Source organism: Camelus dromedarius, chromosome 10 (genome assembly GCF_036321535.1).
Source record: "Camelus dromedarius isolate mCamDro1 chromosome 10, mCamDro1.pat, whole genome shotgun sequence".
NCBI lineage: Eukaryota > Metazoa > Chordata > Mammalia > Artiodactyla > Camelidae > Camelus > Camelus dromedarius.
Window position 1 is genome coordinate 69466429 of NC_087445.1, and position 15617 is coordinate 69482045.

At 36.9% G+C, this 15617-nt stretch overlaps 1 protein-coding gene across 2 annotated transcripts in view; it reads right to left on the bottom strand.

The window, feature by feature from the left end:
• The window catches only part of NR6A1 (nuclear receptor subfamily 6 group A member 1), a 204165-nt gene that overhangs the window by 167228 nt on the left and 21320 nt on the right, over positions 1–15617 (bottom strand). For both annotated transcript variants that reach the window (XM_031450436.2, XM_064490505.1), the window contains exon 2: positions 1292–1333. In XM_031450436.2, the coding sequence (XP_031306296.2) occupies positions 1292–1333 (42 nt within the window). The remainder of the gene's footprint in view (positions 1–1291; positions 1334–15617) is intronic.

The window sequence follows — 15617 nt, forward strand, 5'->3', positions numbered from 1 at the left end:
GTGCATCCCTGGAGCCTAGAACTGGGCCTGGAGCAGAGACAACATTCAAATGCTAAACTGAGTTCTCAATTATCTGGCTTGTTTTACGTGTAGTTCTGTCTGAAAGATTACAGGGCATGTCAATGTCTTCCTAGTGTTCAAAAATACTTCTAAGAAAAGACCATGATTCAAAAATTTACTTCTCCTCCTAAATGATAGCTATTCATGAGACAAAGTGAAAACAGTGTGTTCACTCACAGGTATTGGGATGTCAGGTGGGAAGATAGAGTAAACTGAGCCTACATTACACCTACTAAGCTGATTCTGAACTTTATGACTTTCAAAAAAGACAGATCTATTTCCCTGGTGTTTGATAAGCATTATGAGACTTACTTTATCTTGCAATTAATAAGTATTAGTTGGACAAACATGAATGTTTATACTATTAACGTGTGTGAGCCCACACCCTCAGAGAGCTGATACTAGCCAGGATGGTGAGGTGAACTTTTTCACTTACCACAACAGCAGATTGGTGACAAACAGCCAGCTCCATGACCCTAAGAAGTACTAGAACTAGAAAAAATAGCTCTGGATCATCTCACTGATTCTCAATCTAAACTATCATTTGACATTTTGGAATTACAGCAAAATGAGGTCTGTATACGTTGCATATCCCCATGTCCTATTTCCAATAGTTGTAACCATATCCCAGAATGGTGTTCACCACAGTATGAGAGCACTATAAACACAGATGATTATCTATGGTCAAGATTTACATAGTCCCGAAAAGCCTCATTTAATTAGACCTTGAAATGGTCATTCTTATACCTTAAAATTAAGGATGTAGATGAAGGTGCTTTAGAAATTAAACTGTGATATGAAGGTTATCAACTATAAATATCTAAACCTTTATATAATCCTTCTTTGAAAGCCATTATGTCAAAATTAGCCAATACTTCTAAAAAGTGGTTGTGGGTATATGGTTGTATGTGTGCCTAAATGAAAGCACAGTTTTTGTTGCTGCTGGTTCCATGGGATGACGGAGAATAAGGGGAGCAGTATTACACAGAAATTTTCAGCAAAGAATTTTCTATTAAATGGCTGGACTCTGGCCACCAAACAGTATTAGGAGAAGAAAAAGAAAACATAACTAGAAAAAAGAGAATGCCCTTCCATAATCATAAATTAAAGTAAAATAAAATCTCAGCCAATAGCTCTATCAATGACAGATACACATTTAAGTTATACATTTAAAGGTACACACATGTATACTTTTCTTACCCTTGGGCCCTGGGGAACATTCAGAACTTACTAGTGCTTGGGTCGAGCTCTGCCAATTCGTCCTGACAAAAACCTAAAGAGAAACAACAGGAAAAAAAGATTATGATTCATGAATTACTCTAAGGTACTTGCAAATACAAAAAAATCAAGTATCATATAGTGGACAATAAATCCAGACTCAGAAGTCAAATTTGGATTTGAATCTTAGCTCTGACTTAACATTTAGCAACTGTATATCCCTCTCTGAGCCTCCATCTAATCATCTTTATATAAAAATGGAGATAGTAACAGTACTTATCATGAAGTAGTAAAGAAGATTAAGTGAAAACATTGATACAAAATGCTTACTTAGCACAGAGTAGGAGCTCAATAAACACACAGCACAAGTAATTATGAATAAGCAAGGCAAGCCAATGGTAATTAGAATAAAAATTCATAGTAAAATTTCAATTCATTTAATATTTGTCATGTTCTATTTATGTTATCAATTAATTACCTTCCAAAAGAAAGCAAAATATACAAATGTGACCTTATAACAAATATCAAACGGTAATTTTACTTAAAATTTTCACAGATGTTGAATAATTTTTACCTGTACACATAAATGGAAGCAATTCTTCCATTAATAAATATGCTATTCAGGTTGGAATAAATATCTCTCAAAGTACATTTCAGCCCAAAAAGTCTGAGCTACATCTGTCTGATTAGTGTGTTAATTATCACGCTGAAGAGAAAGATCAAGCACAGTGAATAGCAAACACACAGTAGGTATTCCATACCCAGTGAATAAAAGTTCTTTTTTCCTGGAACGATTGCTTACTTTCTCCAGTTTGCTTTCTACTCATCTTCAGTTTAGGCATTTCCTCAGAAAAGCTTTTTCTTGCCTCCCTTACCCTTGCCTCATACACAAGGTCAAAGCTCCCTGTAATAACGATCTGTAATGCTTTGTGCACTCATCAACTAGGAGTTACTTTTTCAATGTCTAATGCCACTAATAGACTGTTCCACTAATAGTGTTCCACTGACCCAGGGAAAGGGACTGGGCCTGTCTTGTTCACAGCTGTATCCTCATTATCTCTCACAAGCTTAGCACAAAGTAGCTGTTCAATAAACATCAACTGTAGTATCTCAACGATAAATTCAAAAATAATGGAGCAAACCCCTAGGACTAGAGGAATACAAGAGCATTTTCTATCATCAGAGCTGGGCAACCAGAAGCCAAAGAATCACTGTGAAGAAGAGGGATTCAAATAGCAGGTAGAATGTTTAAACACCATAACTTTTAAAGTCCTTGCAATCCTGGGCTGTTTGGGCCACACCATTCACCAAACATGCCACATGCCTTCTTGCCTTCCTGTGCATCCTCCTTCCTCTCCACTTGGTAGAGAACTATTCATCATCTTTCAAGATCCAGCTCAGATATCATCACCACCATGAAACACGGCCTCCTCCATGCTTCAAGGGTAGGGTCTGTGCACATCCACCTGCAGAGCTGCTTCTACGCCCAGAGCAGCTGCCAGTACACTATGCAAGGTGCTCAAATGCAGGATGAACTAAACAGAAAACATGATCCTGCCTCAAATTAGTCTAGGGAAAGAAAGTCATAGGATCAGAAAATTTTAAGTCTAGCCTGAAAAGTGTGTGGAATGTCTGAATGAGGAAATCTGATCTGGAAAACCAGAGTTTAGAAGCTGCGAAAGTGGCTGAGATGCCTAAGAAGGCTCACCTCAGAGCAACTTTAAAGCCTTTCTACATAAACGCAACAGGAATAGGAAAGTGTGGAGAGATACTAGGCAAAGAGGAAATAACTCATCATTACACATGGGTCCAATGTTGAACACCCTGCCAGAAGAGAAACTGAGAGTAAGTGTTCACATAACATAAACTCACTCAAAAATAGGACAAAAGCACAGGAAGGCTAATGTATGTAGCAAAGTTATAGTTCAAGCCACTTTTAGTTTAGTTGTATGACTTTAGGCAAGTCACTCAAGTCCCCTATTCTAGACCTCAGATTCTGACCATTAAATGAAAGAACTGTATTAGAAGTCTCAAGAAAGGACAAAGTCTAACACATTTTCTGAAAACAAATACCATTCTGAACTCAAAGTAACTAAATCAAACACAAAGTGGAGGTGACTAAAAAACAAAGACAACCCTAAGAAAAACAGTTCAAGTGGATGTCTGTTGCTTTTATCTGCCTAGCAACCACTCCCCTCTTCTTCTGTTAATGGCATCCCGATTTTCCTTTGGAGACTTACCCTTTTACACAATCAGTCCATATGACCCAAGTAGGATTGACCCTAACCCTGCTATAAATTGGGATTAACAACAGCACCTACCTTATAGTTCTGTTAAAAGGATTAGATGAGATAGTGCATGTAAAGACTATGCACTGTACCTGACGAAGTAAAAGCTCAACATGTGTGAGCTACTACTAAACCCAAGGATCCATCCGATCTAGGGCTGTATCCGTGGTAGCAAAGAGCAGATGATAGGAGGTAACTATTGACCCATTTATGACATCATCCTCAAAGACCGCGGATGGAACCCTATAACATCATTGTTTATTTACTTGCTGTGATTCTTGAACCTTTTTCTCCCCAATATTTTGAGCCTGGAAATTGTTTGATGTAGTGATTCCAAATGTAGTATGCGAGCCCCTAAAGGAAGAACTCTTTTTATTTGCCCTAAAAAATTCCTCCAACAGTCACAAAGAGCCCTGATTATGGAATTCAGTAACTATGTCTACATTCCCTCCATCCAGCCCTGAGACCATTGGCTAATAATGTTGTCTCTGGTTTTACAGATCATCACTAATGCAGGAGGCCTGAGGAGATACAGAGAACAATGTTAATTCCACCTCCTGACAACAAGTCAGTGGAATGGCTAGATGTGGCTACCAGTCTCAAACAGTCTCACCCAGATTCTCAGCAACCAGATCTAGCTAGCAAAATGATTGCTAGCTAGAAGAATCCAAATCACTGCTAGAAGTAACCCCAAGGTGTGTTCAATTTAACACAAAGGCAAAGGATATCAGAGCTGTTTGGTAAAAAAGCAGATCACTAAGCCACATAAATACACAAACATAACCCCAAAACCTTCTGTCACACAGAATACAACACATTAAACAGATTAGGAAATGTTGTGGAAATCCAGGACGGTGACTTAAATTGCTTTAAAAAGTGAAAGAAAATGCAGGTTGGTTCCTAAAATGACAGATATATCACTAAGTCACCATGCTCATAAGCACTCTATAATTTAGTGCAAAGCTTACATTCACTTATCATTGGTTACCTTAGAAGACAGATGCATAGTGAAATTATGTTTCACTCATCTGAGTTAGAGTTGGATTCAAACCCCAGATTTGCCACTATTTTTAATTAACTACCCTATACCTATTTCTTGAAATGGGGATAAAAATAACCATCTTGTTCAACCATTGTGAGATTTGGTGAATATATATAAATCACCTACTTTACAGCAGGAGGTCAATAAATGGCTCAAAGTCTAGGGATTTTCTTTAATACGAAGGAAGATCCAGTTGATAAGCTTTTCTCCAATAGGAGAAAATTTGACAATAGGAAAAAGATCAGTGATTCCTCAGTCTGTGATTGGCTTCAGTAACAGATTAAAAAATTATTGATTTTTTTCTTTACTATTTTGACTATAAAGTTATGTATTTACCATAATAGGACCTTTTTTGTGTGTCAGAAAAGGCTGTATTTCACAGAAGACAGAGAAGATGGTGAATTATATAGTATACAGAAAATAATACATCTTTGGCTATTATTTATACAAACTTTTTTTTTTTTTTTTTGCAAAGGGGAGGTAATTAAGTTTATTTAGTTTTTCAATGGAGGTACTGAGGATTGAATCCAGGACCTCGTGTATGCTAAGTATGCGCTCTTCCACTTGAGCTATACCCTCCCACCCACCATAATAGGATCTTAAATAAACTTTGAGTATCCATTTTTTACCAAATGTGAACATATAAAAGCCATGGGTAATGCCAGTAAACAAACCCAAGCCTGAAAGACTAGCTAACTGTAATCTATAATGTGTCTTCTACAAAAGCAAGTTAAATATTACTCTAGGAATGTTTTAATTTAATTTAACTTGACTTTAGAAAGGCAGCATGGTGCAGTAAAGACTTGGATCCTGGTTATGATTCTGCCAGTCTATTTTGAAGCCCACAGGCAAAATTAAGGTGAGGCCATTAAAAGGCAAAGTTCTACAATTCAAATCAAACCTTATCTTTCCCCAACACAGAAATCATATATTAACATTAATTAAAATGTTCAATTAAAAATATGATATAACATTATTTCACCTAGTCAACTGCAATTCAAGTTTTAAATAGCTTTAAATGTGCAATATGAAATGAAGCAGAGCTTCCAGAAGGAAATCAGGATCTAAAAGCATTTTGAAACTGCTCTGCTTAGTTAGGTTCCCCTACCCTGAGCTCCCAAGTCCCTGTGCTTCCCACATCAAATCATGTTCAGGGCTACTGACTGTGAATACAGGTTGTAGAGAATTTTGTTTTCCATACTCTCCAAGAAAAAGCTAAAAAATTTTATCCAGGCTTTGTACTGATATATAAGTTATTCACTGGTCCTTTCTGGATCATCAGCTCTGGTCATCTGTATCAGTTTCCCATTTCATCCCCAAACATATCCCCACCCCAAGGCTGAGGCATGTTCCAGGATCCCAGGAAAAGCTGCTCAGTAAATGTTTAGGAACTGTTTCTTTCTCTAAAAAGCAATGGTACTAAACCATATGCCACTAAAATGAAGTTCTTCCCAAAATATCAAGTTCTAAGAGAAAATAAATTTCACTATTCTCTGCAGAATAACAATCAATGTCCAACAGAAATTCTACAATGATAGAAATGTTCCCTATCTACACTGTCCAAAACAGTAGCCACTAGCCACATGTAACTGCTGAGCACTTGAAATGTGACTAATGAGACTAAGCAACTGAATCTTTAAATTTTATTTAATTAAAGTAGCCATATAAGGCCAGTGGCTATTACAATGGACAATGTAAGACAGGAGAAAAGATTTTCCTCTTCTCAATTTGTTATGCCACCTTTTGGATTCTGTTGCAGGTTTAAAGTAAATGAAATGTGGAAATGTTTACAATAGTGTTATTTACTAACCAATTTATAAGTTTATCAGCTGTTATTAGAAAAATAACTCTAATTCTATGAAGCCACCATCACCCTGATACCAAAACCAGGCAAAGACACTACAAAAAAAGAGAATTATAGGCCAATATCACTGATGAACATAGACGCCAAAATCCTCACCAAAATTTTAGCAAATAGAATCCAACAACACATAAAAAAGATTATACATCATGACCAAGTGGGGCTCATCCCAGGGACACAAGGCTGGTTCAACATACGCAAATCAATCAGTGTAATACATCACATCAACAAGAGAAAGGACAAAAACCACATGATCATCTCAATCGATGCAGAAAAAGCATTTGATAAAATTCAACACCCATTTATGATAAAAACTCTCGCCAAAGTGGGTATAGAGGGAACATATCTCAACATAATAAAAGCTATGTATGACAAACCTACAGCCAGCATAGTACTCAACGGTGAAAAACTCAAAAGCTTCCCACTAAAATCTGGGACAAGACAAGGATGCCCACTATCACCACTCCTATTCAACATAGTCCTGGAAGTCCTAGCCACAGCAGTCAGGCAAGAGAAAGAAATAAAAGGGATCCAAATTGGAAAAGAAGAGGTAAAAGTGTCATTATATGCTGATGACATGTTACTATATATAGAAAACCCTAAAAGGTCCACACAAAAGCTACTAGAGCTGATTGAAGAATTCAGCAAGGTAGCAGATAACAAAATCAACGTTCAAAAATCAGTTGCATTTCTTTACACTAACGATAAATCAACAGAAGAAGAAAGTAAAGAAACAATCCCCTTTAAAATAGCACCCAAAGTAATAAAATATCTGGGAATAAATCTAACCAAGGAGGTGAAAGAATTATACACAGAAAACTATAAACCATTGATGAAGGAAATTAAAGAAGACTTTAAAAAATGGAAAGATATTCCATGCTCTTGGATTGGAAGAATCAATATTGTCAAAATGGTCACACTGCCCAAGGCAATCTACAGATTTAATGCAATCCCTATCCAATTACCCAGGACATATTTCACAGAACTAGAAAAAATCATAATAAAATTCATATGGAACCATCAAAGACCTAGAATTGCCAAAGCATTACTGAAGAGAAAGAAAGAGGCTGGAGGAATAACTCTCCCAGACTTCAGACAATACTATAGAGCTACAGTCATCAAGACAGCATGGTATTGGTACCAAAACAGACATATAGACCAATGGAACAGAATAGAGAGCCCAGAAATGAACCCACAAACTTTTGGTCAACTCATCTTCGACAAAGGAGGCAAGAATATACAATGGAATAAAGACAGTCTCTTCAGCAAATGGTGTTGGGAAAACTGGACAGCAGCATGTAAAACAATGAAGCTAGAACACTCCCTTACACCATATACAAAAATCAACTCAAAATGGATTAAAGACTTAAACATAAGACAAGATACAATAAACCTCCTAGAGGAAAACATAGGCAAAACATTATCTGACATACATTTCAAAAATTTTCTCCTAGAAGAAATAAAAGCAAGAATAAACAAATGGGACCTAATGAAACTTACAAGCTTCTGCACAGCAAAGGAAACCAGAAGTAAAACAAGAAGAAAACCTACGGAATGGGAGAAAATTTTTGCAAGTGAAACCGACAAAGGCTTGATCTCCAGAATATATAAGCAGCTCATACGACTCAATAAGAAAAAAATAAACAACCCAATCCAAAAATGGGCAGAAGACCTAAACAAGCAATTCTCCAAGGAAGACATACAAATGATCAAAAAGCACATGAAAAAATGCTCAATATCACTAATTATCAGAGAAATGCAAATCAAAACTACAATGAGGTATCATCTCACACCAGTCAGAATGGCCGTCATTCAAAAATCCACAAATGACAAATGCTGGAGAGGCTGTGGAGAAAGGGGAACCCTCCTACACTGCTGGTGGGAATGCAGTTTGGTGCAGCCACTATGGAAAACAGTGTGGAGATTCCTCAAAAGACTAGGAATAGACTTACCATATGACCCAGGAATCCCACTCCTGGGCTTGTATCCAGAAGGAAATCTACTTCAGGATGACACCTGCACCCCAATGTTCATAGCAGCACTATTTACAATAGCCAAAACATGGAAACAGCCTAAATGTCCATCAACAGGTGACTGGATAAAGAAGAGGTGGTATATTTATACAATGGAATACTACTCAGCCATAAAAACCGACAACATAATGCCATTTGCAGCAACATGGATGCTCCTGGAGAATGTCATTCTAAGTGAAGTAAGCCAGAAAGAGAAAGAAAAATACCATATGAGATCGCTCATATGTGGAATCTAAAAAACAAAAACAAAAACAAAAACAAACAAACAAAAACAAAGCGTAAATAAAGGACAGAAATAGACTCACAGAGAATACAGACTTGTGGTTACCAGGGGGGTGGAGGGTGGGAAGGGATAGACTGGGATTTCAAAATTGTAGAATAGACTACACTGTATAGCACAGGGAAATATACACAAAATGTTATGATAACTCACAGAGAAAAAAATGTGACAATGAGTGTGTATATGTCCATGAATAACTGAAAAATTGTGCTGAACACTGGAATTTGACACAACATTGTAAAATGATTATAAATCAATAAAAAATGTTAAAAAAAAAAAAAAGAAAAGTAACTCTATCAGCCTAGCAAATAGTCACTTATTCTTTTGAATGTTAAGTACCTGCCCACACTGTGGAGGTCCTAGGCCTGGAAGATACAAGTATCAGTAAGATTGACCCTACTGTCAGACAATGAATAGTCTAGGGGGTTCAGAATTAAAATTAACTGGGGAGCACAACAATGTGAATGTACTTAATGCCACTGAACTGTACACTTAAAAAATGGTTAAAATGGTAAATTTTATGTTATATATATTTTACTATTAAAAAAATAAAGCCAAATGAAATAAAGATAGTAAAAATAAATAGTAACATTTTAAAAAATTAACTGTAGGGAGTGAATGATGGACAGACAGATGGGGACAAATGGACAAGATGCAACTGGGAATCAGTGCAGAGTACTAAGAGCATATATTTTGATATTAGAATAGGCTTGAGCCCTAGCACCATGACTTACGAACTTCGTTAGCTTAGGAAGTGACTTCATCCTATGAGCCAATTTCCTCATCTGTAGATTGTTGTAAAGATTCAATGAAATGATCCACTTAAGTCACTGGTAAGTGTTTGGTAGTTGTGATCCATATCAGTGAGAAAAGAAGCAGCAACCAAGGGGCCAGGGGCATGTGGAAGGGATAAGCACTCACCGAACAGGGCTATCGGAGAAACTCGCAGAGGAAGCCACATGTACGAGGCACGAGCAGAGAGAGGGAACAATGTCACCTGGTATATGATTTGACTGGAGCCCCAGCCAGGGCCGTATCATAAAGGGTTTTAACTGACATACAAGGGTAGTTTTTGGCTTTACAGGCAATAGAGTCACTGAGAAAGGTAATATACGGATATACCTAGGTTTGTCAATACCAGTCCAATTCTGCTAACTTAAATATAGTGGTTAGAAAACTTCAACCAGGTAACTAAAAGCATAAGGAGTTAAAAGGAAGAGCTGGGGGGAGGGGTAGCCAAGATATACATGGCAAACAATCCACAGCTCCTGAAATTCTAGGAACTCTTCCATTTTTCAGGGCCCTTCCCCTAGCTCAATCTTCTAGGCTCCTTTGGGTACAATGAATGGCTTGGGTGGAGGCTGAAGAGGAATGTGGCTTTTTTTTTCTTTTTGGTAACAAACATTAGCTAGCCAGACCATGGCCTGCCTCATGGTCAGGTTTGCACCCTGCAAGTTAGCCCCAAACCCAAGCTAACATAAAAACACTTTTCTTTGGATCAGCTGAGCATTAAATTCACATCTGCTTCTTTCCTTTCTATCCAGTGAGCAGAAGCCACTTAGGCCATTAGCTTTTGTTTCTCATAGGCAACCTGATAAACCATAATTCAGGAATAACAGAAAGTGCTTTTGAATACAGGGACATAACATCACAAGTCCATAGAGCAAAAGCTGGCTGGCAGAGCTTCAAGTCATTTTTCCCTTTCTCCACCTTCAAATGTCAAGGTCTCATTTTAAAAACTGTAACAAAAACAAAGCCTTTTTTCCTAATGTTATTTTCTTAATGTGAAACCTTAGGGGCCAAAAAAAAAAAAAAAAGAGTTGGGGGAGGGGAAGCCAAGGATCCTCAATTATATAACCTATTATGCCCACATACTTGCTCAGCTTAAATGCTGCTTACAAGAAGTGTCTACATTTCTATGGAAACATTAATAAGTTCCACCTGATCAACCTATATCACCTTTCATGCAGTTTTTCAGGCTTCTAGCTTTGTAATTACAGCCTTGAAACTATACTGAAGGCAGAAAAGCCAGCCCAAGATTATGACATTTCAATTTTAAAATATTAAAAAAAAAAAAAAAAGGCAGTACAGAGCTTCAAGGCTATGGCTACAGAATCAGAAGGTGAAAACAGTTTAGGAAGGCATTTTGGTTTATGAGTCAGAGGTCATTAGTGTTTCTATGGAAATATAGTACAGGCATTTCTCAGAAAACTGCCATGTACTGATGGGCCTCTGACATTTTTCATTTACAATTTCTGGATCTCTGCAGTAACAAAAGGGATTGTTGACAATTATTCATTCAACCTGGAGGTTAAAGAAACTTCAAAATGCACACATACAATAAAATACATAAAATAATCAGTGAGTCGCCATTTATTCAGTCCTTACCATATGCCAAGCATTGGTTGATGCTTTACATGAATTCTTACTGAAAGGAGCTACTGTTATCTCCAATTTATAGGCTTAAAGAGATTACTGTATTTTGTTATATGGAAAAAGTTACAGAAGTCAAAACAAGAGAACTTCTATTCAGAGCAGTTTGACTAGTAAAACCTCACCTTTGTATCGTAGTGCTTTGCAACAGCCAGATAGATGGGAGCTCAATATTACTGCAAAGAACAAACCCTGACACCCTCACAACAGCAGGGCCTCAGAGTCCAAGAAAAAATACACCTCAGATGAGTCCATTATAAACCTCCTCTTGGATAATCCAAGATGTCTATGTCACAAGCAGAGTAACCTCACTAACCAGACCAAACCAAACTATAAAACTTTACACTTATGAATAAAATAATTAGACAAGAACTAGCTTCTTTTAAAACCTGCATGTTGCTCCCAACAAGAGTAGGGAGAGTGTAGTTTTTTTGTTGTTTTTGTTTGTCTGTTTGTTTTTGCTCACTGTCATCTTAAAGACTAACTGAAGAAAAGTCTTACAGACCAAAGGGTTTGTGTGAGCTTTTGAGGTCATTTAAGAACATGCCCTATATCATCCCCAACAGATGGTGTGATGGAACAGAAGCAGCCAGGTCTGTTCAGGAAATCCATTAGTGAGGAGCAGATGCAACCAAAGAGATGCCTCACAAGCAGCAGAATGTACCTTTTCCTAATTCTCTTTGAAAAACCCCATATAAAAATGGAACAGCATGGAAGCATGAAAGGCCTTGAAGACATTAACACTTTGGATCAATTCTGGAAATTTATCCTAAGAAAGGGGTGGGAAATAAGTAGTACAAAATAAGAAGCCAACTGAAAACTCAACACAGAATGATAAAACTATGGCATACCTATTCAGAGGAGTATTTTTGAACACTATAAATGTTTATTAAGAGTTTATAATGGGCAAATACCACATAAAATATAAAATCATATACTTTCAGAATCAGCTCAGCTATATTCCAATACATATAAACATGATAAAGCACATTTTGGCCTATCTTTTCCATTGATTATCTTAGTGTGGACATTATGGCTAATTTTTTTCCCCTTCATTCTACTTTTCTGATTGAAAATATATTGTTTTTATAAGCAGAAACACACACATTTAAAAAATCCTAGTAAGAAAATGATTTGGCTTAACTCTAAAATGGACCATTTTAACTGAAGGGAAAAAAACTCCCATTCTCTAAATGACTTTTAAATTACTTCTTATTAGAAACATAATTCTGGACACCAATCTTTCTGACATACCGGTTAATCATTAATGCCTAAAACTCAGTACCATCTCTCATCTCCCAACTTCAGAAATCCATTGTGTGGCAACAGAGACACAACATTTTTAACCTTTTACCCCAGAATCTTTCAAATCTGAAACAAAGAGTGTTAGTATGAAGTAACCCCAAAACAAAAAATTTAAAACTATTCAAACTGGAGTCAAGATAGAAGAGCAATAACCAACATATGTTTATAGCACCACATAAACACAAAGGACACTCCACGGACAAGATTAAGGGTGAAAAACTGCTGCTTCTTAGATGCCAAACTTCCTATGTCCTAAAATTAAATTCAGTAAAATATTTACCTAGCATTTTCAACGTATAGAGCACTGTGCTGTGTTAATAAGGGACACAAAGATGAATAAAGCTAGTTATCCCTAGATTCTTATAATCTAAACGTGAAAACAAAAATCTGACTGCATACAAGGAATTATGAAGGAAATGTCCTACTGAAGAATCTAGCAGCAGTAGCCAAACTACTTATTTCTTCCCAGAGGGAAGTGGAAATGTCTTGATGGCAAGTAGCACTTGTATCAGGCTAGTCAGTAAAGAAAGAATATAAATACAGTCAATAGTACTCAGTAAGCCATTTACATTTGACCCCTGAACAATGTGGGGCTTAGGGGTGCAGATCCTCTACAAAGTCGAAAAGCTGAGTATAACTACAGTCAGCATTCCATTTCCACGGTTCCATATCTGAGGATTTAACCAACTGCAGATTATAAACTTCTGTAGTATATGTTTACTGGGAAAAAAAATCTTTGTATAAGTAGACTTGTGCAGTTCAAACATGTTTGTTCAAGGGTCAACTGTATGTATTCTGAATGTTCTTACCCACTGTTGGCAAACATTTCCCCCAGAGTCAGTCACATCCTAACAGATGAAGATTATATAGGTCCTGCCTTACATGTTCTTTCCTAAATGAAGTCAAGAGGGTAAGAAAGGCCTACCCCAGAACACACACTACCCTCTTACCCTTGGTTGGATGGTCTCATCAACACACATTTTCACCTGTAAGTCCCAACTGGTAATCCCCAAACTTTCAATTCCAGATAAGACTGTTCTCTAGACCCATCCATCCAAATGCCTACTGTCAACAACTACCAGGATATCCCATAGACGCCATCAAATTCAACGTAACAAATTGAACCTATTATTATTCTCTCTTTAAACCTGCTTCTCCTGTGTTCCCACTCAGGTTCTTAGTACCACCAGCTCCCATCTCCTAAGCCAGAGATGCGCAGGGACTCCTCCCAGGCTCCCACTTTACCATCCTCCCACAAATCCCATCACAATAAGTCAAATCAATCACAAGGCCATTTTCATTCTCTCTCAAATCTCGACAAACCTAGTTCAAGCCTTCTCACCACCCTAGAATCCTAGACTACTGTAACTATTCTTTGTTTCCTTTCTTCTCTCATTTCTGGAACTGAGATTTCCTAATCCACTCAAAAATTCTCTGTTGGTTCCCTATTTTCAAAATTTACTTACTTTATTTTTATCTCTATTAATCTGTGTGTATGTGTCACAAGCCTTATTATTTAAATTTTGTTTAGTGAAGTACAGTTGATGTACATTATATGTTACAGATATACAATATAGTGAGTCACAACTTTTAAAGGTTATACTCCATTTACAGTTATTATAAAATACTGGCTGTATTCCCTGTGTTGTACAATATATCCTTGTAGCTTATTCTATACATAATAGTTTGTACCTCTTAATCTCCTACCTTTATACTGTCCCACACCCCTTCCCTCTCCCCACTGGTAACAATTAGTTTGTTCTCTTTGAGTCTACTTTTTTGTTATATTCACTAGTTTGTTGTATTTTTCAGATCTCACATGTAAGTGATATCGTACAGCATTTGCCTTTCTCTGTCTGAATTATCTCACTTAGTATAATACCCTCCAAGTCCATCCATGTTGCTGCAAATGGCAAGTTTTCATCCTTCTTATGGCCAAGTAGTATTCCACTGTATATACATGCTACATCTTCTTTATCCATTCATCTGCTGACGAACACCTTAGGTTGCTTCCGTATCTTGGCAATTGTAAATAATGCTGCTATGAACATCTGGGTGCATGAATCTTTTGGAATTAGTGTTTCTGTTTTCTGGTTTTTTCAGATAATATACCCAGGAGTAGAATCGCTAGGTCATATAGGAGTTCTATTTTTAGTTTTATGAGAAACATCCATACTGTTTTCCAAAGTGGCTACACCAACTTACAGTCCCACCGAAAGTCTACAAAGGTTCCCTTTTCTCAACATCCTTGCCAATATTTGTTATTTGTGTTCTTTTTTATGATAGCCATTCTGATAGGTGTGAGGTACTATCTCACAAAACTGTGGTTTTGATTTGCATTTCCCTGGTGATTAGTGATGCTGAGCATTTTCTCATATACCTATTGGCTGGCTCCCCATTTTCCACATGTTTAGTACAGCACGCGTGGCCTCACATCATAGAAATAAGCAAACACAACATTTGAAAAGCTACTCTTTGCAACCTTCATTTCCCTTCATTAACACATCCTGCAGTTTGAAAGGATAATACATAAATTCTTACTTCCAAGTTCTAAATCTTTATACAGAGATAAAAATATCTATACCAGCTTTAATGTTAAAGAAATTTCCTAATATTGAGACATCAATACAGTGATATACTAAGGAAGCAAGACACTTAAACACTAGCCTTGTTCTAGTACTAATAAGCCATTTGTGTAATGCTGAGTAATCTACTCCCTCTGTGCTCCATTTTCTCGTCAGTAAAAGGAGAAAGTCTGGCCAATTTTCTTAGTATTCTTTTCAGCTCTAAAGTCTATGCATTTATCAAAAGCTGGCAGTTGTGTGTACTAGGAGGTACAGAGGATATAATGTTAACACTTGAGGAACCCTTAAGGGGTTGCCAAAATTCTTAGATTTTTTTTTTAAATTAGAAGGAACCTTATAAATCATTTGTAATCTCTTCCATCCCACTCTAGCCTCCATTTTACAGACAGGGGAAATTGTGTAAAGGGAGTAACATCTGTAGCATCTCTCTCTGATTTAAACACTAATAATGATCCTTAAGGCTTTGGCATTTTCCTAATCTAAAAAAATGGCAATAATAACAGTATGTACAC